At 49.9% G+C, this 25,599-nt stretch overlaps 1 protein-coding gene across 1 annotated transcript; it reads left to right on the forward strand.

Moving 5' to 3' along the window:
- Positions 1-417: 417 nt before the first annotated feature.
- RFWD3 (ring finger and WD repeat domain 3) lies at positions 418-25,599 on the forward strand. The gene is made up of 13 exons (XM_051629232.1): positions 418-864; positions 3,200-3,569; positions 5,180-5,418; positions 7,116-7,216; positions 7,306-7,503; positions 10,887-10,978; positions 12,521-12,635; positions 16,734-16,962; positions 19,346-19,496; positions 22,073-22,249; positions 22,857-23,071; positions 23,161-23,378; positions 23,959-25,599. The coding sequence occupies exons 2-13, from the start codon at positions 3,202-3,204 to the stop codon at positions 24,100-24,102; spliced, it is 2,247 nt and encodes a 748-aa protein (XP_051485192.1). The 5' UTR covers positions 418-864; positions 3,200-3,201; the 3' UTR covers positions 24,103-25,599.

A 25,599-nucleotide genomic window follows, 5' to 3' on the forward strand; every position in this document is an offset into this window, starting at 1 on the left:
CCCCAACAGAGACCCCCAGAGCCCCCCAACAGGGACCTCAGAGCCCCCCAACAGGGACCCCAGAGCCCCCCAAACAGGGATACCCAGAGCCGCCCCCCAAACAGGGATCCTCAGAGCCCTCCAAACAGGAACCTCCACAGCCCCCCCCCCCAGGACCCCCAGAGCCCCCAGACAAAGACCCCAGAGTCCCTCAACAGGAACCCCAGAGCCCCCCCAACAGAGACCCCAGAGCCCCCCAACAGGGACCTCAGAGCCCCCCAAACAGGGATCCTCAGAGCCCCCCAACAGAGACCCCAGAGCCCCCCAACAAGGACCCTACAGCCCCCCAAACAGGAACCCCTAGAACCCCCCAACAGGGACCCCAGAGCCCCCCTCAGAACCCCCAGAGCCCCCCTACAGGGACCCCCAGAGCCCCCCCCCCCCGGACCCCCTCCGGGTCCCCGCTGCCATGGCAACTCCCGCGCCATAGCAACGCCCCGCCCACCCCGACAACGCCCCGCCCACCTCAACAAACGCTCCGCCCACTTCGGAAAAAAGCCCCGCCCCCCTTATTTGAATCGGCTCGAGCTCCCGCTCACTTCGCCGCCTCGGCGCCTCCACCAATAGAAAAGCGCCCCCCGGCTCTTGGCCCCGCCCACTCCGTCCCGTCCGCCCAATCGGCTGGGCGCTCCCCCCTCCAGCCGTCTAGCCAATCAGATCAAAGCTCTGCCTCCGTTCCCCCTTCTCCCGCCGCTCCCTCGGGCGGACGGACAGGGCTTGCTGGCCAATCAAAAGGCGGGAGGGACGGCGGCTCGTCCAATAGGAGAGGGCGCAGCGCTGGGGGGGGGGCGGGCTCTAGCTGAGGGCGGTTGTTTCCTCAGGCAGGTGAGTGAGGGGCGGCGGGGACGGGGTCCTGGTCCGGGGGTGGGGGTCCTGGCCCCGCTCCTCTCCCCGCAATTCCCCCCGCTCCGGCGGCCCCCGAGCTCCGCTGGCGCTCCCCAGGGCCGGGTGCGGGGCCCTGGCCTGCCCAGGCTTCCCCGGGCAGCGGGGCGGCCTGTGTGATGGCGGCCTGGGCCTGAGGGGGGGGGGTCGGGGAACGGGTGTCCCTGGAGTTTAAGAGTCACCGCGCCGTGTCGTGGGGCTGGTTCTGAGGGTAAAAGGAATAAGCGAACCCCTGTAAAAAGCTGTAAATAAACCCGTGCCTGCAGCCCAGCTTGGTGGAGATGCGGAGGGAGGCCTGGGTTTGCTCCCGAGGAGGTTCCCGGCGAGGGGGAGCTGGTGTTTTCAGCCTTCAGCTCTCCCGGTGGGTACCGCGGAGGCTTCTGAGCTGCTTCTCAAGCCGCGTCCTGTGGCAGCGCTGCCGTTGCTCTCATCTGAGGGCCAAGAAGGTGGTTGTTTGTGGAGGACTTCCCTCTGCGGGCTCCTCCAGGGGGACTGCCGGGCAGCAGCTGGCTGTGTGGAGGTAGCACTGGTCTTTGACCCTTTCTGGAAGACAAGACAGTGGTGAAAATGCCACTATTAAAAAAAATATATATATCTCTTGTTTGAATTAAGAAATATAGAGGTTTAGTTGCTCTGACTGTTAATCTGTGAGGGAAGTTAAGGGTCTCGTGTGCTTAAAGGTGGGAATTCCCATCCCTGGCAGTGTTGAAGGGCAGGTTGGATGGGGCTTGGAGCAGCCTGGGCTGGTGGGAGGTGTCCCTGCCCATGCAGGGGGTTGGATCTAGATGATCTTGAAGGTCCCTTCTAACCCAAACCAGTCTGTGCTTCCATGAGTTTGATCACAAACATGAGTTTAGTGCTAGAGAAGCAGTACTTGATGATTGAATGCTATTATATCTTGGCTGTGTAACTGTTCTAGTGGAAGGTGGCATTTATTACCCATTTTTGGCCTAACCTAGACTGGATTTCTAATTAAGATAAGAAGGACAAAATGTTTCTGAAGTTAGAATCTATAAAAATACCTGGGCATCCCCTTCTAGTAATTCTTGTCTAGATTTTCTAGGTGTTCTCTGCACTAGGAGCAGCCTTTGCCCTCTTGGCACAGCCTGATAAGTTCTGGTGTCTGCTTTGGGTCCTGAAGCTAAAATGCTAAAGGTCTGCAATTCCAGGGCCAGAACAGAATTTTATTGGAAGGAATTTGAAAAGAAACCCACCTCCTGAGAGCAGGGTGACAATGGGCTGCATTGTGGAGCTTGGTGGGTGTTTGTGCAGTGCTGCTTACTGAGGAGAATCATAGAATGGTTTGAGTTGGAAGGGACCTTCAAGATCCTCTAGCTCCAACCCCCTGCATGGGCAGGGACACCTCCCACCAGCCCAGGTTGCTCCAAGCCCCATCCAACCTGCCCTTCAACACTGCCAGGGATGGGGCAGCCACAGCTTCCCTGGGCAACCTGGGCCAGGGTCTCACCACCCTCACACCAAAGAATTTCCTCCTCATGTCCAACCTAAATCTTCCTCTTCCAGTTTTAATCCATTCCCCCTGGTCCATGCCTTTGTCAGAAGCCCCTCCCCAGCTTTCCTGGAGCCCCTTCAGGCACTGGAAGCTGCTCTAAGATCTCCCTGGAACCTTCTCTTCTCCAGGCTGAACACCCCAACTCTCCCAGCCTGTCTCCAGAGCAGAGCTGCTCCAGCCTTTGGAGCATCTCCAATGGCCTCTGGACTTGCTCCATGTCCTTCTTGTGTTGGGGCTCCAGAACTGGCTCCAGCCCTGCAGGGCAGTCTCACCAGAGCAGAGGGGACAATCCCCTCCCAGGCCCTGTTGGTCACGCTGCTGGTGACACAGGCCAGGACACGGGTGGTTTCTGGGCTCCAGCACATGGTGCCAGCTCATGGTGAGCTTCTCCTCACCCAACACCCCCAAGTCCTTTTCCTCAGGGCTGCTCTCAGATCCACATGAATTTAAGTTAATAACGCCAGCAAGAAATCCCTGGCTTTCCCTATTCATCCCAAGGCTGCTGTTGCCATGTGCCCCTGCTGGTAGCTGCTGTTGAGCCAAAGGTTTTGAGTCCAGGACTCAGGAGGGTGCTGCCTGCTCTGCCAGCTCGTGGACCTGAGGCAGTTCAGCTCTGCTGCATCTCCAGGGCAAAAGGACTACTCGTCCCTCCAGTCTGGCTTCTAAAGACTTTTTGTAGTCATTGCACCCAATTCTTGCCACCACCAGGCTAGAAGCAGGGCACAGACTTGCAAATAAATACTGGTTTTCTTCACCTCTTTGCAGAGATGGCTCAAGAAGAGATGGAAGTTGATCTGCAGCCGGTGGGTGGTTACTCTGTGGAGATCCTGAGGACCCTCCCTGCAGAGCCCTCGGGTCACCCCGCCCTGTCCTCCCGCCCTCTGCTGCTCGGGGAAGGAGGAGGCAGCCTTCTAGCTCTTCCTGCTGATGATGCTGTTGTCATTCCAAGTGCTGGTGCCACTAGGGAAGTATCTGCTGAGCCTGACCCTCCGCGGAGTCCTGCCCCAGCTCCCATGGGATTGCAGAGGCTGTTTGACCAGCCCCGGCCCCCCCTGCAGGCCCCGCAGCGTCCCCGCGTCCAGAGAGCTCGCCGGCAGCAGAGGCTCGGAGGTTCCCAGAGGACAGTCAGTGCCAGGTAAAGCAGGAATGAACTGGGAGCTGCACTGCACTCTTACTGACTCTGGTGGCAGTGTGAGGCTGCTGTGCTCCCTGCTGGACAGAACCCAGCTCAGTATCACTCTGGCTGGAAAAGACCTTCAAGATCATTGAGTCCAACCACTACCCTAACTCTGCCACATCCACCACTAAACCCTGCCCCCTGGCACCACATCTGTCTGTTTTAGATGTCTCCAGAGATGGTGGCTCAACCACCTCCTCAAACAGTCTGGATCACCAAATCTAACTCCTGCCCCAGAAGAGAACAACCCCAAAGTTCACACCAGCTCCATCCAGGGGAGTGGCTGTGGCCAAATTCTGGGCAGCTCATGTATTGTTTAAGCTCAATAATGGCACAGTGCTTGCTGATCTCTTCTGGTAGGATCTTTGCTCCTGTGAAGTGAATCCCCCCTGTTTCTTAGGTTGGCAGTGGTGCTGTTTGCTGACTTCTGAGCCTTTCTATGATTCCCATCCTGCTTCCAGAGCTTCAGCTTGCTCTGTTCCCTCTGCTCTGCCAGGTTCCTGTTGGTGCTCCTGACTCCTGGCAGTTCCAGCCAGCATTTAGCTCAGTGAAGCTTCAGCTCTGTTTTGCATTTCACCTTTGATTTGAGGATTGCCTGATTAAGTTTTCTGGCGACAATTGTTGCAGAAACTTTCACAACTATTTTTCTATAGTGTTTTGGTTTTGTTTTTCTTGCTACCTTCAGGCAAAGAAAGTAACCATTCTGTATTTAATATAATTTGTGATGGGTTTAAAGGATGGTGAGTGGGGATGCTCTCCAGCCAGAAAGAAATCCCCATCTCTGGTTTGTTTGGTTTTTGTCTTATTTTTGTAGCTTTTGTAAATGCCAAGGGTGAAATTCTAATTAACTGCAGCATTGCCTTTCAATTCAGCAAGACCAAGAGCTCGTCTTCTCTCAGATGATTAAACAAGCTGTATTGTTTGCCTTTGGGTTGTGTGTGAAGGTCACTGGAGTTCCCTGAGCTGGAAGGCAACCTGACAAACTTCTGTATTGAATGTGAAGGATAATAGAGATGATAGCTGAACTGATGAGGGGGGAGAGGGGAGGATGTTTCTATCCAGTAGAAAAAGAAGAAGGAAAGTAGAAAGGCTGGACACAACGTGGTTGATGGAATGAGACTGATCCAGGCTTTGTGCATCTGCTGGCTTTGGGAACCAGGCCTGAGTTAGGGTTGGAGCTACCAATTAGGAGTTTCTTGGACTGTTAGTGAATCATCATAGCATCCCAGACCGGTTTGGGTTGGAAGGGATCTTACGGGTCATCTAGATCCAACCCCCCTGCATGAGCAGGGTCCAACCCCACCACCACCTCACCCCCAAATAAGACTGTATCATTGTTGTAAGAAGGAGATTTTCTTTGAGCTGAGCAGATTATAACATGCTGGTTGTTCAGAAAGCAGGTGGTAACAGAGAATGGCCCCTCTTACCAGAGAAGGTCTGTCTTGGTTGCTCTAACACCTTCCTGTTGCAGTCAGCCTAGGAGTTTTAACACAAACAAGTGTGGACAAACACACAGTCTTTAGTTTCCCTGAAGTAACTTGTGATTTTTATTTCTTTCCTGGACTCAGGGCAGCATTGGACAGCTACTTCCACCTGAGCAGGACCCAGGAGCCAACCACAGGACCAGCTCCACATCTGGAGCCCTCCCATGGTGTGCAGGACAGCCAGGAGCACAGCTCAGGTGAAACCATAGAAGTGAGTGACTCTGACAGCAGCACTTCTGAGGAGGAGGAGGAGGATGTGGTGGAGGTTGCAGCACCACTGATGCCATCAGCCCAGGAGACACCTCCAGCAGCCAGCTCAGAAGGTTTGTGCTAGATGGAAACTGTGTAAAGACTTATTTCAGAAACTCATTTTGCTGCTTCAAAATCCAGCAGGGAAATCCTGTCGAGCTTCACACCAGATGGTGCTGAGAGATCATTGTGCCCACAGCTGAGGGAAGCAAGTTGCTACCACAAGGCTTGCTGGCAAGCAGGTCCTAAGAGCAGGAGCAGCAATGGGTGATTGCTGTGTACTGTTAAGTACAATCTTTTTGGGTTTGCAGGCTGCTCCTTGTAAATAGTCCTGGAAATGTTGAGAATAACTTCAAGTTTAGAGATGAGCCCTTAGAACACTTCCTCTGTTGTATGTTTTCAAGGAGGATTATTGAAGACTTCCTGCCACACCTCTGGAGCTCAGCAGTGCTTCCAGTTTGCCGAGAAGGATCCCTTTCAGTGTTTTTGAACTATCTGTGATTCCAGTCTGCTTCACCTTAGAGTTGTCATTCCTGTGACACTTGGCTGAGGAGCTGGAGATGCTTAGGACAGTGGGATTTTTGGTTGTCTCTTTCCTTCCTTGGCCTTTCCTGGCTCACAGTCCTTTATCCAGCCTCATGTTCACAGGCTGCTGTGACATGGGTTGTGATGAACACATGCAGTTTATGTAAGAGTGGCAAATTATTAACTTGCTAGTCCAGGTTAGTGATGCCCAAAGAGTGTGAGAACAAGGTTTTCCTTTTTACTTCAGCCTCTAAGGAATGTCCTTATGCTTCACTTTCTGCCCATAGCTTTGTTTTGGCTTGGCCAGCCCACCTTGACACGTTTTTCTGAGGGTGCCTCTTTGAGGTGCCTTCTCAACAGATCCATTCTGCTTGCTCTGAGCTAGTCTGACACGTGTCAGGAGCTGAAGCTGTTAAGTGCTGTCTAATGTTGTGTGAGCATATGTTCCCTATTGGGTTTTCTGGAATTCCCTTCTCTTTTTTTTTCCTTTTGTTCTTTTCTTTTATAAGCCCAGAGGCTGAAAACTTTACTGACCTTATCCAGGGTTAGGTGGTACCTCTCTACTGGAGTGAGAATATCTGCCTGGAGTAATAAATGTGACTCATAACACTTCTGTTTCATCAGGAGTGAGAGAGACAGTGATTTCTGCTCCTGTAATCCAAATGTAGCATTTCTGTGCCCATGCTTCACCAGCAGGGCTAACAGGGGCCCACCACAAAACATATGGCCCAGCAGAATGGATAGTTCAGGTAACTACCAGCTGGAAAGCTGCTGGAGTCAGGGGGAAGGGACAGAACACATGGGAGATGCTTTCTTGGCAGATGAAATATGCATGCTCAGGTCACTTGGCAAGACAACTTCATAGTGGTGCCTTTCTCCTGGTATCATGATGCAGGGTTGTATCCTTAAATCAGCCAGCTACAGCCCTGTACACAGATGTGTTTGTTGCCAGCAGGTCAGAAAATCCTGATTACAATTGCTGTCTTTTGAAGACCTCTACTTTCTCACTGAAAGTGCTGCAATCCTGCTGCTTTCTGTCCAGGAAAGCATGGAATCATTCAGCATTCACCATTGGTGAGGAGAAGGGTTTGCACACACACACTGACCTCCAGCACCTTGATCTGAAGCTCTGTGTGTAACCTGTGCTGCTGTTGCACTGCTTGCCTTGTTCCTGATGGTTTTAGATCAAGTCAGGAGAGTTTCTCCCCCATTATGTACCAGTTAATTTAAGCAATGCTCTCTCTAGATTCCACTCAGGTCCAAGCAGAGCCACCTCAAGCTTTGTCTCGAGCTTCTGCTGAACATGGAAGTCATGAAGCTGAAGAAGCTCAGGTCCAACCAAAGCAGGTAAGACGACCTAAATGCTTTTGCAGACAGATGAATGATGGTAAATGCTGCTTTTGTCTCAAGTTATTTCTTTATGTTTTTAATCCCAGAGGACTCCAGTGAGGCAAGTGGAACCGTCAGTTCCCGCTGCGCCGGCGGACGAGGAGGAAGGGGACACCTGTGCCATCTGCTTTGAGCAGTGGACCAACGCTGGTGCCCACCGACTGTCAGCACTGCGGTGTGGGCACCTCTTTGGGTACACCTGCATCGACAGGTGGCTCAAGGGACAGGCAGGGAAGTGCCCCCAGGTAAAAGGGACATTTCCATGCACCGGGAAGCACTCTGCTCTGGGGTGACCTCTGCTGCAGGCCTGAGCACTGCAGCTGGTACAGCTGACACACCAGAAGGCTGTGCTGTCATGCAGTGAGACCTGGGCAGGCTGGAGAGTTCGGTGGGGAGAAACTGGATGAAATTCAACACGGGCAAGTGCAGAGTCTTGCATCTGGGGAATAACAACCCCATGTGCCAGTACAGGTTGGGGGCTGACCTGCTGGAGAGCAGTGAAGGAGAAAGGGGCCTGGGGGTCCTGGTGGACAGGAGGATGACCATGACCAGCAATGTGCCCTTGTAGCCAAGAAGGCCAATGGCATCCTGGGGTAGATTAGAAAGGGGGTGGTTAGTAGGTCAAGGGAGGTTCTCCTCCCCCTCTGTTCTGCCTTGGTGAGGCTGCATCTGGAATATTGCGTCCAGTTCTGGGCCCCTCAGTTCAGCAGGACAGGGAACTGCTGGAAAGAGTCCAGGACAGAGCCACAGAGAGAGTGGAGTGGAACATCTCCCTGGTGAGGAAAGGCTGAGGGAGCTGGGTCTCTTGAGCTTGGAGGAGACTGAGGGGTGACCACATCAATGTTTACAAATATGTTAAGGGCAGTGTCAGGAGGATGGAGCCAGGCTTTGTTCAGTGATGTCCAGTGATAGGACAAGGGGCAGTGGGTGCAAACTGGAACAGAGGAGGTTCCACGTAAACATCAGAAAAAACTTCTTTCCTGTGAAAGTGACAGAGCCCTGGGACAGGCTGCCCAGAGAGGCTGTGGAGTCTCCTTCTCTGGAGACATTCAAACCCCCCTGGACACGTTCCTGTGTGATGTGCTCTGGGTGACCCTGCTCTGGCAGGGGGTTGGACTGGATGGTCTTTCCAGGTCCCTTCCAACCCCTAGGATTCTGTGATTCTGTGCTTGCTGTGTTGAGAACCCACCTGTGCCTGCTGTCAGAAATAACAAAAATCACCATTATTTTGATATAACTAGGCCAGAAAGGACTAGCAGTGCTGGAAAGGGAGGATTCTGGCTTGGGTTTTCTCCCTGAAGTAGAGCATTTGTGAGTAGCAGCTCAAAAGTTTGAGAGTTCAAGTGTTAAACCTGTAATTGGTTTCACCACACGGTGGTCCTGGAGTGTGGGAATGGCAGACAGATTCCTAGAAGGACTTAATTAAGCATAAAGAATATGTTATTGGACAAGAAATGTGTTTGAGAACTGTTCTCAGTTGGTTAATCTTCTGTTTTGAACTTCATCTGCTTTTGCAGCCTTTAAGGGAACCAGGAAATTCAGGTGTCTTGCAGAGAACAAACAAACAAGCTGCATCCTCTGTTTCCAAGAGGCAGAGGAGCTTTTTAAGGTGTTCTTTTCAGCTGTGTTTCCACAGGCAACACTGATCCTTTTCAATTAGACCTACACTTGTCTCTGATGTTCTTCCATTCCCTCCTCCTTTTCTCCAGAAGGGAATGTTGACAAAAAAATAGGTCAACGAGTATCTTGTAAAGAGGATTAAGTTCTGCAGCTTTCCAAGTCAGGGGCTGGAAGCCCAGGATTTCTTTTGGCTTTCTCATTTTGAGAACTTCCATGAGGAATTAGAGAGCTTTGTGCAGGATCCCCTCCCCTCAAGAAGGGACTTCCTGTTGATATGATTAAACCTCAGGACCCCCTGTTGCCATAGCAAAGGCCCAAACCTTCTTCTTATATCTCTCAGTTCTGTGTAAGCTTTTCTTCACCCACTTCAGACAGAATTCTTAGAGACTTTCCTGGCATCTTTACTCTTTGGAATTCAGTGACTGCTCTCTTTTTGAACCCTAACAGCTCCTAAGGGCTGCTTGCTCCTGTTTTTTCTCCCAGTGATGCAGTTACTGAGGATTTCTTGAGAGAACTTTTTGTTCTGGAGAGAACCTTGCAGCTCAATCATCTTCCCTCCGTTCTCAGTCCCTGTGCTCTGTGACTGGGTGTTCTCTGATTGAACAGCCAGAGCTGCTGTGGGTGCTGCTCTCTACACTAAGTGCCTTGAGTGCAAGTTCCTGTGAAATTGCAGCATTCCTGATCCTGCTGGTGACAGCTGCTGGCTGCCAGGAAGCTGTCTTGGCCACTTAGTGCTCTGCAAGGCAGCTCTTTATGAAGGGAGGGGTTGTCTGAGCTGAAACTCTTGCCTGTGAGATCTTTGTGCTACTAAATTATAGAGAAGTCTGCATTTTAAGTGCATGTAGTAATCAGTGTTCAGCAGACGTTACTTGAGCTGAGCATTCACTGCCTCTTTTCTGATCAACAAAGTGTAGCATCCCAGACTGGTTTGGGTTGGAAGGGACCTTAAGGATCATCTGGTTCCAACCCCCTGCATGGGCAGGGACACCTCCCACCAGCCCAGGTTGCTCCAAGCCCCATCCAACCTGCCCTTCAACACTGCCAGGGATGGGGCAGCCACAGCTTCCCTGGGCATCCCGGGCCAGGGTCTCACCACCCTCACAGGGAAGAATTTCCTCCTCATGTCTCACCTAAATCTCCCTTTTTTTTTGCAAAGCTTGCAGATGTCATCATTTCTTCCAAGTCCAAACTCAGGGAGGTATTATCCCTTTTTTTTTTTTAAGGTGAATCTGAAGAACTAAATGATCACAGCCAGACACAAAATCATTGAGATACCTGGCTGTGTGTCACTGAAATCACTGGGGTGCCAGTGTTCATACTGGCACTGGAATGGCTTCATGGATTTGGGCCCATAGAATGTGATCTAAGGAATGGAGTATGTCAGTGAGAGCTGGGAACATAGTCAGGGGTTCCCAAATCCTTGTCTGTTGGCCAAGCAGCCAGTCTCGGTGTTTTCAACACAAGGGAAGGACATGGAGGTGCTGGAGAAGGTGCAGAGTAGGGCAACTAGGCTGATTTGGGGTCTGGAAAATTGGTCTGATGAGGAGAGGCTGTGGGAGCTGGGGCTGTTCAGCCTGGAGAAGAGGAGGCTGAGAGGAGACCTCGTTGCTCTCTGCAACTGCCTGAGAGGAGGTTGTGGTGAGCTGGGTGTTGGGCTCTTCTCCCTAGTGACCAGTGATAGGACAAGAGGAAATGGGGTCAAGTTGCTCCATGGGAGGTTCAGGCTGGATATTAGGAAAAATTTCTTCCTTGAGAGAGTGGTGAGGCCTTGGAAGAGGCCCTGGGAGGTGGTGGAGGCACCATCCCTGGAGGTGTTCAATGAACAGGTGGATGTGGTGCTGAGGGAGATGGTTTAGTGGTTGGGGGTTGTAGGGCAGATGGTTGGACTTGATGATCTTGAAGGTCTTTTCCAACCTTGATGATTCTAAGTAGACAAGCCCTCCCTTTGAAGCTGTGGGGATGGGGAGTTAAATTCTTGCAGACTAACTGAACTTGTCTTGGGTTTCAGTGCAATAAGAAGGCAAAACGTTCTGACATCGTGGTCCTCTACGCTCGTACCCTGAAAGCTGTGGACACCAGTGAACAGGAACGCATGAAAAGGTAGAGGCTCCATGAGCAGATACCACTGCAGCCTGGCTTTGCCTTTGAGTTTTAATTTCCTGGGTTGTCTAAAGCAATTCCTGCATTCCCTTGGGTGTTACCATGAGTGTGGCTGGCTTAGCAAAGCTTTGCTGGGTTGCACATGTCTCACCTGGAAGGAGGAGTTTCTTTTGGAAATGGAATTCTTGAGTTTGCTCACTGAAACAACAAAAGCATCTTGTGCTGTGGCCTGAAGTGTCAGCATGGGAGGACATGCAGAGTTGGTGCCAAAAAGCTGTAGATCACTAATTCATTATGAGATGGGAAGAGGAAAGTTGTAGTTAGAAATGCAGGGGGGTGAGTAGCTGACATTTCCTGCCATTTTCCTGCATGCATTAAACAGAGTAATCTCTTGTGTGAATCACTTTCTGTCTTGCTTTATCAGACTCTTCATGTAGCTTTGCTTACAAAAGGTCAGCAAGCATTACTACCCCTCCAACTGAAATGGAGACTTTTTATTGAAAGAAAGGAAAAGCAGGTGTGAAAATGGGGAATAATTTCAGTAAGATGCTGTCACAGATACTATTCTGAAATTAAAAGGCTGTGGGCATCCGAGTTCTGAATCTTGTAGTTAATAGAATTTAACTGGGGCCTTCACATACCTCTGACTGTACTGCTGTTCTTTCAATGCAATCTTCCAAAGAAACCTCACTATCCTGATAATTATTAATCAGAAATTATTAAGGTGCAGCTGTCATGAAGGGAAAATATCTCTTCTGTCTGGACTGTCACTGCCTGGTGGTGTTTGAACTATACCTTTAGGAGGGCAGCCACAGCTTCCCTGGGCAACCTGGGCCAGTGTCTCAAATGATTCTTCTGCAGCAAAAAAAGAATTATGTGAGGATACTGGAAGGGAATGGAAGAATTCAGTGCTTGGTGAACATGCAAGGCTAGGGCTGTATATTTAGGAGGTACTTAGCCAAGCTAGAGCTTAAGAAGGACATGGAGTTGTTTGAGAGAGCCCATAGGAGATGATCCAAGGGCTGGAGCAGCTCTGCTCTGGAGCCAGGCTGGGAGAGTTGTGGTGTTCAGCCTGGAGAAGAGAAGGCTCCAGGGAGACCTTAGAGCACCTTCCAGGGCCTGAAGGGGCTCCAGGAAAGCTGGGGAGGGGCTTGGGACAAGGGCAGGGAGGGAGAGGGCAAGGGGGAGTGGATTAAAACCAGAAGAGGGAGATTTAGGTTGGGCATGAGGAGGAAATTCTTTGGTGTGAGGATGGTGAGACCCTGGCCCAGCTTGCCCAGGGAAGCTGTGGCTGCCCCATCCCTGGCAGTGTTGAAGGGCAGGTTGGATGGGGCTTGGAGCAACCTGGGCTGGTGGGAGGTGTCCCTGCCCATGCAGGGGGTTGGATCTAGATGATCTTGAAGGTCCTTCCAACCCAAACCAGTCTGTGATTCTATAAATAGGATCTGTGTTGGGGTGAAGTCTGGTGATAGGAGTCGACAAGCTAGAGAAGGATCCTAGGGAGCTCCTAAGCTAAGCTTTGCTTTCCTGTCCTCCCTGCAGCTCTCTGGAAAAGGAGCAGATGCTGAGGAGACAGGCAGAGCTGGAGTCTGCCCAGAGCCGTCTCCAGCTGCAGGTTTTGACAGATGAATGCAGCAAACTCCGCAGGCAAGTTCAGGTGAGTCTCACCACTCACTGGGGGTTCCCTTGCTCTTCAACCTGTCTTTTGCATGGTCCTTTAGAGGACAGAAGACAGACTTCCAGTTTCCATAAGCAGCAAGGTTTAATAAACTAGTGAATCAGCAGGAGTATCCCAAACATCCCGGGCCGGTGTATTCATGTTTACTACATAACACTGACCTTGTTTTTTTTGTCCTTCTAAGACTCCAAAGTTGCAAGTACAGCTTAGCAGCAGAGGGGTTTTTGGCTGCTGATGTTGCAGGTTGCTCCTCAGGTGGTGCCTGGCAAGGCCTGGTCATACAGCACCAAACTTATTCTCTTCATCTTTTCCTTAACTCCATCAAAAGAAGATTGGAAAATGTCAATAGTAAACCTGTAATGGGACCTGTTCTCACTAGTTAGTCAGGAGCCTTTCAAAAGTGGTTGGTGAAGAGGTATGGCTGTCTGCAAAAACCAAAGAAAACAACCAAAACCCACCTAATTTTTTGGTGAAGGTCAGTCAACCTTCTACCCAAGCACCTTGTGGAGAGCCATGAGATCTCTCAGTAGGAACAGGGTGTGTATGGGTGGGGCAGCTGCTGAGAATCTCATCTGTCCCCTAAACTGCTGAGAGGTTGCTAAATGGCTCCTGCAACACTGTGGTATCTTGTAAACCCCTCACAGTTGCTTTTGCAGGATTCCTATAAATTATGGACCTTGCTGGTGCTTCCAACTGTGAATGATCTGGCCTGTGCCACTGGTGTTAGGTTTTCCAATAGCCTATTTCACAGCCAGTTTACTATTTTTTGGTGATGTGTGAATTAGATGATATTTAATCTCTTGCTGTCTAGTAACTCAATTTCATATTTCTGGACTTTTTTAGAGCCTCGGCTATTCATGTCTGTACACTAAGCAACATCCTCTTAGATGAAGTCTTCCCATGTGATGTAAGATAAGGCTTTATAAATTGCTTGCCTAAATTCCTGCATGAAGCTGATCAGAGCTAATAAGAAAATTGGTCCACTTGAAACTTTGGCTTAAAGAAAATGTAAATTAAGATAAAAGTGCAGGTTGATAACATCATCCTGCAGTTCTCTTGGTGTTAAATGATAGAGGGTTCAGTCTAATTGAAGTCATGTGTTATAAAGATTAAGTGCCCTGTGTTCTCTGAGCTGTGTTTCAGTATTTAAACTGCATTCATCACTGTCCTGTAATGGTTGATGTGAATGCTGGAAGCACTTTTAAGGTGCTTGTTTATACTGTGAATAAACTGGAAGTAAAACAATTTGCTGGGGAGCAGAAAATCAGCAGGAAGTCTGGAATAAGTCTGGTTATATTCTGAGTATGTACCTAACAAGGTCCTTGTCTTAGGAGAGGTCAACTAGTAAAGCAACTATTGGTATTGAAGTTGGAAGAAACCTCAGTTGGGTGACTTCAGAAAACACAAGAAAGCATGTTTAATTGGCATACAAAAGCTTAAGTCAATTTAGGAAACAAAGTGCTGTGGGATTCCAAAAGCAACGTGTGGAATGTCTGGACCCTCAGAGGGACAGTTGGGATGGCAAAGTTCAGGTGCACAGAACTTTATTCAGGAATACTTGTGATGTTGATTGCTTGCATGCAAACCTTGGTGTCTCCAGCCTTACAGAAAGCAAATGCCATTGGTTTCCTTTCCTGGAAGTCATTGTGTGAACCTTTTTTGTTCTAATGTGCTGGAGAGCTCTGCTTCATCAGCAGTCATGTCACTGGTTAGGACCTTTTTAGGTTTGTCTGCATTTTCCCCCTGCTCTTGTCCACTAACAATCCTGTCTGTTGCACTTGGGAGTATCTAAGAGGACTGAGGCTAGAAAAGGGGAAGGTTTTTAAAGTCTCAACTAGATGAAAATAGGTAAGGAAAGTAACTTGAGGGGAGGGAAGGTAGTTGGGGAGCTAACTAAAACTCTGGAAGAAAGCCCTGCACAGTGTTGTTTCTGGATGTCAACCTGTATGCTGCACACTGCATGGCAGGCTCAGGCTTGAATTTTGGAAGCAGTGCTACTGAAACCTCACTTTTCCCAAAAGATTTCCCTTTCTGAGCACAAAGAACTTGGGAATTGGATGAGAGCTACTGCATTACTCCTCCTGAATGTGCCAGAAGCCTCAATAAATTGGCTGTCAATAAGCAACCCATCTCTGGCTTCTGGCATTAACACCACTGGTCACTTGGGGTAGGAAATTTTACTTTTTTTCAAGTGGGAAAACAGTTGCTTTGATTGTGTGTGAAGCAGGGAAGTGACAGGAGCTGGAATGGTGCTGTGGAGAAGAAAGCAAGTGGAATTGTAAGCTTTGCAGAGGTCAGTTTATGTTGCTGGCTGTAGGATTATCAGACCATCCCGAAAGAAATGGATGGCAAACTGCCCATACCAATTTGTGAACCTAACACCTTTAGAAAAATTTTAGGCTAACAACATTTTTACTGCCTAAATATCTTTCGTCTCTGTGTTCACATCCCAATTGATGTCTGGGGAAGAGCTAGAAGTAAAAAGCTGATGTTTCCTTCAGCTCTTATATCCTATAAAACACTGTGTCCCCCTTTGAATTTGCACCAGAGCTAAAAGGGGGTGGGAAGTGAAATGCCTGGAGTGCTGCACCACAGCTGGGGGACGTGCAATTAATATTGATCTCTGTTAATTGCCAAGCAGTGTTGTGCAGGGCAGCAGGCACAGCTCCTGGTGGAGATCTGTCAGAGCACAGCCACCCTGACAGCCCAGAATGCCAGTTGTCTTCGAAGCCTCAGATCAGCTATTAAGATTGTAACCTGAAACTCCAAAGTTCTGTGCTGAGTTCGTTGTAGCTGGTGGTTTTCCTTTCCTATTCACTGTTCTCTCCTCTTCTCAGAGAATCTCAGAATCCCAGACTGGTTTGGGTTGGAAGGGACTTTAAAGATCATCTAGATCCAACCCCCCTGCATGGGCAGGGACACCTTTGATTTTTATTCCCCTGGGAACTTTGCAATGAGCTTGATTCATAACAGATCAGACCTCTGTAAAATACCAGAATTGCTCTCCTCTTGAGCAGCTTCCAGAAGTTACAGGTCGTGATGATAATGATTCATGTAGAGCTTGGTCTTTGATCTTCATCTTTGATTCTCTTAGAGAGAACTGCTGCCTTTGCTTAGACACAAGTCAAGTGCTGGTGACTGGGTCAATCTACTCACCTACTCATAACATCCCTCTTGTGGCCCTTCATTCTTGCAAAATTACCTAGTATTTGAAGCATAATCTTTGTTGCTCAGACAGCAGAAAGCAAGTTGCAATTTTTTTTAATATATAAAACCTCTCTAATATCCCTGGGGTTCTGTAGCCATCTGGGTTTGCTTCTGGATTGGTCACACATGCTTTTAGGGGGGATATTTATAGTTAACTCACAATGTGCCAGTGCCCCTGGCATACCCACCTCACCCCTAGTGAGCTCTGTGGAAAGAGGAATTCTAGGAATATCTCACTGCTGTCCTTGGCCATGTCTCTGCTGAGCACCCTTGAGCATCCATCAGTTGGGGTGGGGGGGTGGAGTGAGCTGGTGGGAAACAGGGATTTGGAGCTGTTGAGAGTTGTGTCCTTCCTGGAATTTGCTGCCCAGGGTTTACAAGAACAGGGTCATCTTCATTAAATAGACTGACTTGTTTCCTGCAATGCCCTTTATGGTGAAACTTGGGCTTTTATTTTTTTATGGGGTATTCTGGAAATTCTGGAAAATGGTTCTAATTGACTCTCTCTTGTGGTTTAGCTGCATGTAATACTTGGCAGTTCATTCTCTTCTAAATAGCATTGATCTGGTAATAATTGTTACTGGCTTTTATGTGCTTCCCAAGAGTCCCCTCTCCCACAGGGTCCAATACATACAATAACAGACCTTGAATTCATTCTGCCAGAACTTGCAAAGCATTTTGAGTGTTTTTCTTGCCCACTGTCATAGTCAGTGGTCTTGGATACCCAGCATTTCAGGAACAATGTGGAAATTGGACTGTATTCTCCCTTTTCATTTAAGAACAAGGACAGTTGGAGCATCTGGAACAGAGAGCACTGCAGGTTACATCACTGGTGACATTCTAAAGCTCTTTGGGTCTTTTTCTTTGCAGGAGCTGAAGGCCCTGGTGGCCCAGCACAATGGGAGTGGTTCCCAGCAGCCTGGCAGCTCCCGCTCCTGCCTCCCCAGCAGCCTCCCCTCCAGCCAGAGCCAGCGCAAGTACCACTTGGAAAAGGTTTTTCTGGTGTCTCAGACTGGGAACTGCAGGGTGATGGCATTCTGTGACTCCCTGAGCTGTCTGGTGGTGTCACAGCCTTCTCCACAGTCTACTTTTATTCCTGGTAATTCATAGAATCATAGACTGGTTTGGGTTGGAAAGGACCTTAAAGACCATCCAGTTCCAACCCCCTGCATGGGCAGGGACACCTCCCACCAGCCCAGGTTGCTCCAAGCCCCATCCAACCTGCCCTTCAACACTGCCAGGGATGGGGCAGCCACAGCTTTCCTGGGCAACCTGGGCCAGGCTCTCACCACCCTCACACCAAAGAATTTCCTCCTCATGTCTCACCTAAATCTCCCCTCTTCCAGTTTTCATCCCTTCCCCCTTGTCCTCTCCCTCCCTGCCCTTGTCCCAAGTCCCTCCCCAGCTTTCCTGGAGCCCCTTCAGGCCCTGGCAGGTGCTCTAAGGTCTCCCTGGAGCCTTCTCTTCTCCAGGCTGAACACCCCCAACTCTCCCAGCCTGTCTCCAGAGCAGAGCTGCTCCAGCCCTTGGATCATCTCCATGGCCTCTGGACTCTCTCCAACAACTCCATGTCCTTCTTATGTTGGGGGCTCCAGAATTAAACAAGTCAAGATTTGGGTGTTCAGAGGTGAAAGTTAAATGTGTTTTCTACTTGCTCCCTGCTCCATCCTTCTCTTACTTGACTTTTTTGCATGTGCCTTGTGTGCTGGGAATGCTCATAAGACTCTGTCATTCATCCTGGCCCTGGCATGGGTAACTTCTGCTGAGCTCCCCAAACTGTAGGTGCATTGATCCACATGCAGCTGATTTGTCAATATTCGAAAAAAAGGAAGAAAAACTAAAAGCAAAAAATAAAAATCTTTTTATATGAATGAGAGGAGCAGGGCTTCCCAGTGAGGAAACAGCAAGGCAGGAGGTGAGGTTGTGGGCAGCCTTGCCACACTGACCAGGGCCAAGAGATCTGATGTCTGGGCCAGATCCAAGTTCCTTTTTCCAATGGAATGGATGTAGCATTAGGGAGTCTGAGAGAGTTTTAATTTGCCAAGTACTTCAGTGCTCTCTGAATGACGCAACTTTGATTTGGATAATGGTTTGGAGATTAATAGGCTTTATCTAGGCCTAACAGAATTGTTTTCTGCATTCAACTGGCCTTGTTTTTCTGGCTTTTGGATCCAGGGAATGAATCTCTGAATGCAGGCTTTGTGAGGACTCTTGTAGCACACAGGTTAAGTTCACCTGTTAGCATTCTTTGTGGTGACACTTGTTCTCTTTAACAGCCATGTAATCCTGCTGTGTGTGTTTTTGTCTAGGCAAGGATGTCTGGGAATAAACTGGCTAAAGAGCAGCAGGCTCTTGTAACAAGAATTGTAACACCGATAGCCTGTTTGCTCCTGCTGGCTGGGATCCTGAAGGATTTAGCCCTGGTGCTGTTTTAACTAAAGAATGATTTGTGGCAGTTCTCATCCAGAACAGCAAATAATTTTTCTGTGCTCCTCCCACCACAGGCTTCAGTGCAGACCTTGTGGTTCTGGCACAGAATTGTCAGGGTTGGTAGGGACCTCTGGACATCATCAATCCAAACCCTCTGGTAGAGCAAGATTGCTCAGAGCACATCCCACAGGGCAGCATCCAGGGGGGTTTGGAAAGTCTCCAGAGAAGGGGACTCCACCACCTCCCTGGGCAGCCTGTCCCAGGGCTCTGTCACCCTCACAGGAAAGAAGTTTTTCCTCATATTTCAGTGGCACTTCCCATGTTCCAGCTTGTGCCCATTGCCCCTTGTCCTGTCCCTGGGCACTAATGAGCAGAGTCTGGCTCCATCTTCCTGCACCCACCCTGAGATACCTGTAGTCGTTAATAAGGTCTCCCCTCAGCCTTCTCCTCTCCAGGCTGAACAGTCCCAGCTCCCTCAGCCTTCCCTCATCAGGGAGATGCTCCAACCCCCCCAGTCATCTTTGTCAGCCTCCCCAGGACTCCCTCCAGCAGTTTCCTGTCTCTCTTGAACTGGGGAGCCCAGAACTGGTCCCAGTTCTCCAGATGTGGCTTCACCAGGGCAGAGTAGAGGGGCAGAATGACCTCCCTTGACCTCCTGGCCACACTCTTCCTTACGCACCTCAGGATCCCATTGGCCTTCTTGGCCACAAGGGCTCATTCCTGGCTCATGGATCATTTCCTCTCTACCAGGACTCCCAGATCCTTCTCCTCAGAACTGCTTTCCAGCAGGTCCGCCCCTAACCTATATTGGTGCCTGGGGTTCTTCCTCCCCAGGTGCAGGACCCTACACTTGCCCTTGTTGAACCTCATGAGGTTCCTCTCTGCCCAGCTCTCCAGCCTGCCCAGGTCACATTGGATGGCAGCACAGCCCTCTGGAGTGTCACCACCCCTCCCGCTTTGGATCATCAGTGAAACTGCTGAGGTCACACTCTGTCCCATGGTCCAGGTTTCATGGTGCTCCACGATAACCTCCCTTTATCCTCCTGTGCCAGGTTGTGGTGTGAAGATGCTGAGTGTGGCCAACCTGAAGAGCAGCCAGTACATCCCCATCCACAGCAAGCAGATCCGGGGGCTGGCGTTCGGCAGCCGGGCGGATGGTTTGTTGCTCTCTGCTGCTCTGGACAACACCCTTAAACTCACCAGGTGAGCCCTGTTGGGGAAGCAACCCTGTCCCAGGGGAGTTTTGCCATGTGCAAGGGACTGGATTGGATTTTGTTGGCTCAAAATGCCTCGCAGCACTTGTTGTTGTGTTTTCCAAAAGGTGCTGCGAAGATGTGATTAGGTCTGGGGATGTTCTTCCTGAATGTGGGAACTAACAGAGGGAAAGTTTGTACTTGCTTTAGGTGGGAGGTGTTATGGAGGTACCTGCCTGTGATGCTTTTCCCATGGAAGATTTCAGTGGAAAATAAGTAATTCGGGACAGGTTGGCCAAGTTATGTTGAGGACAAAGGTAGTATAGTGTCTAGATGTGAAATGTACTGTCTGCTTGGTTTTCTGTTACTACAGGGAAAGGGGAGCAGGGGCCTCCAGGAAAGCTGGGGAGGGACTTTGGACAAGGGCAGGGAGGGAGAGGACAAGGGGGAAGGGTTCAAAACTGGAAGAGGGGAGATTTAGGTGAGACATGAGGAGGAAATTCTTTGGTGTGAGGGTGGTGAGACCCTGGCCCAGGTTGCCCAGGGCTGCCCCATCCCTGGCAGTGTTGAAGGGCATGTTGGATGGGGCTTGGAGCAGCCTGGGCTGGTGGGAGGTGTCCCTGCCCATGCAGGGGATTGGATCCAGATGATCTTTAAGGTCCCTTCCAACCCAAACCAGTCTGGGATTCTGTAATTCTATGAACTCATGTGGTCTAAAACAGAAACAAGGGGTGTTTGGCTTGAGCACTTCCCTCCTTCTGCTAACTTTTCCTTCTCTGACTTCTTCTGCAGCTTCTTGCAGAGCATGGAATCCATCTGGGTTATGAAGTGCATAGACAGCAATATTGAGCACATGCTAGAGGAACACAGGTTTCCTTGAGCTAGCAGCTCGTTGGAGACTCATGGAGAAGTTGAGAGGAAAAAACGTGCCCCGTCCTGGTAGAATTTTCAGCCTAGGAGTGTATTTTCAGGCTTCTCTGTGCTGCTCTACAATCTCAGGCTTAAGCTGCTTCCAAACTGTTGGCTGATTGATTTTTAGAGAGTTACAGCAACATCTTTATGCCCATCTGTCTGTTTGTCAGTGGAGGGTTAGGCAGAATGTGTGTTCCATGAGTGATTAGTCCCAATTCATTCCCCTGAATGAAGCAATGAGGAGAACTTAATCCCACCAAAACAATGGGAAGAATGTTGCTTTCCTGTTGCCATGTTGAAATGTTTGCTAGACTAGTTTTGAACTACTCACTGTTCTGATGTCAAACTCTCTTGTCAGTTTTCCCTAGCCAGGTCCATCATTGTGGTGGTTCTCCTTATACTTACCTGGGAGCACTTACTTCTCTGGAGTTGTGAGCATAATCACCTTCCCCAGGGAGCAACTCCTGTGTTGTGCAGGATATCCAGAATCACCTGAAGTGTTGTCTTCTGCCTGACACTGCTCTCCAAGTGCTGACCAGATGTTGAAAACCCTGTTAATCTGACACCAGCTTCATCTGCTATCCTGGGTTGCTCCTCTCTGTGTGCTCCCTTCTTCCTTCCAGAAATTGAATTTATAAAGAATTAGCACTATTGGCTTCATTTGAGGCATAAGCACTGTTCTTCTCATGCAAAAAAAAGAGGGGAAATAATTAATGAGAGATGTAATCTGAAGAGATGAGCCCTGTCATCTCAGGAATATGTGGTATTACAGAATTACCCTGGAGTCACTTCTAATTGTTTCCAGAGAAGTAACTTGGCTTTCCCTTTCCAGTAAGGCAGCTGAGACCCTGCTCTGAGACTTCCTTTCCCAGTCTCCAAAGATCAGTCTGGAAAAGGAAGCAATAGCCTGGAAGATTTATAAATCACTTGGCAATATCCAAGTGCTGATTCTGTCTGGATTTTTCCAGATTCACATCTGGCATAAAGGAGTAGTTAAATCTCCCCCTCTACTCGGCCCTGGTGGGACCTCACTTGGAGTGTTGTGGTCAGTTCTGGGCTCCCCAGTTCCAGAGGGACAGGGATCTACTGGGGAGAGTCTAACGGGGGCTCGGAGGATGATGAAGGGACTGGAACACCTGCCTTATGAGGAGAGGCTGAGAGACCTGGGGCTGTTTAGTCTGAAGAGGAGAAGCCTGAGGGGGGATCTAATGAATGTCTATCAATACATGAGGGCATCAAGAAGGCAGGGACAACCTCTTGTCATTTGTGTTCTGTGACAGGATGAGGGGCAATGGATTCAAACTGGAGCCCAGGAAGTTCCACCTCAACATGAGGAAGAACTTCTTTCCTGTGAGGGTGACAGAGCCCTGGGACAGGCTGCCCAGAGAGGTGGTGGAGTCTCCTTCTCTGGAGACTTTCCAGACCTGTCTGGGTGCCTTTCTGAGTGACCTGTCCTAGTTGTTTGTTTTTCCTGCCCTGGCAGGGGGGTTGGACTCAATGATCTTCAGAGGTCCCTTCTAACCCCTAATGTTCTGTGTAATTCAGCATTTGGTCTAAAGAGAGATGTTCCTGTCTTGAGACTTTCAAAAGCTGGCTTTGCTCATCTCAATTAGGCTCTTTTCTCATCAGTGGATGTTTGTGCAACAGGCCAACCCTTGTGTTTTTCTTCTGCAGCTTGGCAACAAACACCGTGGTGCAGACATACAACACTGGCCGTCCTGTCTGGAGCTGCTGCTGGTGTCTTGATGATACCAACTACATCTATGCTGGGCTGGTCAATGGCTCTATCATGATCTATGACTTGAGAGACACCAACTCTCATGTCCAGGAACTAGTCCCTCAAAAGTCCAAGTATGGCATAAAGATTTCTCTCAACTTCGCTAATATTCATTAAAGCTCAGCGTGGCTTCTTCCATAAATTGCAGCAGTTGTTGTAGATTAAATTGGTTTATGTTAATCTCTTGTTCAGGAATGCAAATTGAGCAGGGATGTGAGAAGTCTCTCCTAAGGTTGCATGGTATATGTGTAATTTAGTAGGAGGGCTTGGCCCCTGCACCTTTTTAAGGCACACAGAGGTCAGAAATGGACCCACTGGTGCAGCAACAGGAGAACCAGCTTTGCTTTGGGGCTGGGAAAGGACATTTAATTTGGAAAGGACCAATTGCAAAGAGGGGTGAGGCACTGGCACTTCCATCTCTTCTACCCAGGGAGTCTGCTTTGTACACATCAGATCTGTGCTGCCTGGTGCTGCTTTAAAACACAAGGCCCAGTAGTGAAGTTGGATTTGATTTATTCTTGATAAACCCCATTGGGTTTCCTTGTTGGAAGGGCAGTTTTGTAGCCTGGTGAGGCCCTTTCTTTGCAATGTGGTTGGAGAGGCTGGAGCTCTGGAGCAGGGAGGGAGGACACCCTCCTGGCTGCAGCTGGCAGCACTGACTCTTGCCCATCACCCCTCCAGGTGCCCCATGGTATCACTGTCCTACCTGCCCCGGATGGCCTCAGCATCCCTGCCTTATGGTGGAATATTAGCTGGGACCTTGGAAGGAGCCTGTTTTTGGGAACAAAAAGCTGGCAATTCCTACAGGCCCCATCACCTGCCACTGGAACCTGGAGGATGCATTGATATTCAGACAGAGATCAGCACCCGCCACTGCCTCGCCACGTACAGGCCTAGTATGTAACAGCACAGAGGGTCCCATTCCTGCTCTGCCCTGCTGTTGGGTTCAGCAGCAGCAGGTCACCTTTATCTGTCTGTCACACAGGTAAAAACAACCCCTGTGTGCGTTGTGTGATGATGGAGCTGACCTGCAGCCCACTGACAGAGGCCTCTGAGGACGTGGTGTGTTCTTCTAACCCCGTGCAGACTTTCAGTGCTGGGCCCACCTGCAAGCTGCTGACCAAGAATGCCATTTTCCAGAGCCCAGAGGAGGATGGCAGTGTCTTTGTGTGTGCTGGGGATGAGGCATCTAATTCTGCCCTGGTATGGGTTTTGTTTGGGAGAGAGGACTTCTCAGAGTCACAGCATCTGTGGGGTTTTGGTGGGAATGGTCTTGTCAGGCACGGTGCCCTGTGCAGGTTGTGATAAGGTGGGTCAGTGTTAGGCAAGGCCTGTTGTCCTTGTCCATGGAGAGGAACTCAGGCAGGGAGTCCCTGGTGTCCCCCAGAGGAATGTAGCTGGGGACACTGACACAAGGAGGCTCCAATGACTGAGGTGGAACACTGGTGTCATGGGGACTTGGAGGGGTAGCTGATGTGGTGAGGGATGGATTCAGGCTCTTGGGGAGCAGCAGGGAAAGCCAGGAGGAGGGTTGTCCTCTCTATACAGAAGCAGCTTGGATGCAGAGATGGACAACAGGCTGCAGGAGAGCTCATGAGCTGGGGTCAGAGGAGGGGGCAGTCAGGGTGGCATCCTGGTCTGTTAGAGACCATCCAGGCAGGGTGTGGAAGTAGACAAAGGGTCCTCTAAGTAACCTGAGGCAAGTCTTTTCTCTAGAGAGAGCAAGCTCTGTTTTGGATGGGAGGGGAGACTCTTGCAGGCTCTGACCTTGTCTGTCCCACAGCTATGGGATGCTGGCAGTGGCTCCTTGCTGCAGAAGCTGCAGGCTGACCTGCCCGTGCTGGACATCTGCCCTTTGGAAGTGAACCAAACCCACCTTCTGGCCACACTGACTGAGAAGATGGTGAAGATCTACAAGTGGCAGTGAGAGTGGTCCCCACGCTGGCCACAGAGCCTTCCCACATCTGCTGCTGCTGAACCCCATACAGCCTCTCTGTCCCAGCCTCTGCTGCCCTGCACTTGCTGCTCACAGGAGGGAGGAACCACTGCAGCACCTTTCTGGCAGTAGGTGGGAACTGGGACGTGCTGGTGCCTACAGCAATCCCCTTCTTCCTCCATCCTCCTTTATAAGCCTGCCCTTATTTCTTCTTGGATCAATTTTCTTCAGTCAGACTCCACAAGCTGCCTGAGCACAGCAGTAATTCTTGGATTGTCTCCAGCCAGCATTGCTGCACTTCTTTTTTGTCCAGTGTGAATACAACACAGGGACTTGCAAATCTCTTCTGTGAATCAACAAAAGAAGAGGAACTTGATGACCTGAGACTCCCACTGCACTTTCTCTTGAAGTCCTGCTGTGATTATTGGGTGACAGAAAGGTGGCATTGTTGGCATCTGGCTGGCATGGCTGGCACTCGGTGCAAAAGCAAGTTCACTGCTGTCCAGAACATGCTGTTGTGTTCCTTTTGAAGGTCCAGGACCAGCTGGCAGTTCCTCCCTATGAGGACAGACCCTGTTTTGTGGCCATGGAGAGAACAGGCTTGGAAAAATCTGCAGAGAACTTTTGTGGCTTTTTTTCCATGAGCATGGAACCTGCACTGTGATTCCTTAATTTTCTGCCCAGTCCCTTTCTCTCTTCCCTGCTTCACCCACAAGCCAACTTGGACAAGTTTGGTTGTGGGAAATGAAAGTAGAGATGCAGAGGTGAGGAGGAGGAGGTGTTGCTGCTGCTGTTGGCTGCTGCAGTCCACAGTGTTCTCCTTCCTTAGAGCCAGCAATGAAACAGCTGGTCCCTTGGAAAGGAATGCTGGCTGCTTTTCTTCAGGAGGTGGTTCCTCCCCCCATTGGAGGAACTGGTGGAAACTCATGGATTTCCTCAGCTCCCTTTCACTGACCCTTTGCCTTCCTTGACTCCTGGCTGCCAGCTCACAGCCAGCTGTGCTTGTGTCCAGATGTGCTGCAGCCCTGCTGCTCTACATGCACCTGAGCCCACCGGGTGGGACCAGAGGCCAGGGGACCTGTGCTGGCCAGGTAGGCTCCCAGCACCTGGGCCACGAATAATGCTGAGGGGTGTGAGGACATCTCTCTCCAGTCCAAATCATAAAACAGGAGATGGGTTTCATTTTGTGTTTACCAAAAGCAAGCGTGCAAGGACGTTGGGAGCTACATGTTCCCCTGTGCTGGGAACATATCCCTGCCTCTGGCTGTGGGAAGCAGCACCCATCCTGTTGGGACTGAGTGTGCCACCACTTACACTGCCAGAACAACTTTATTTTCTGAAGTCTGAGGCTTGCACAGCATGATCCTGTTTGTCTTACCTCTTTAAAAGAGATTGAGAAGGTCTCTGCTTAACTTTATATTTTTCTGTATAGTATTTGGTTGCTATATTTTTATATACTGTAAAATTAAAGTGTTCATAGTTACCAAA

Source organism: Apus apus, chromosome 11, assembly GCF_020740795.1.
Source record: "Apus apus isolate bApuApu2 chromosome 11, bApuApu2.pri.cur, whole genome shotgun sequence".
NCBI lineage: Eukaryota > Metazoa > Chordata > Aves > Apodiformes > Apodidae > Apus > Apus apus.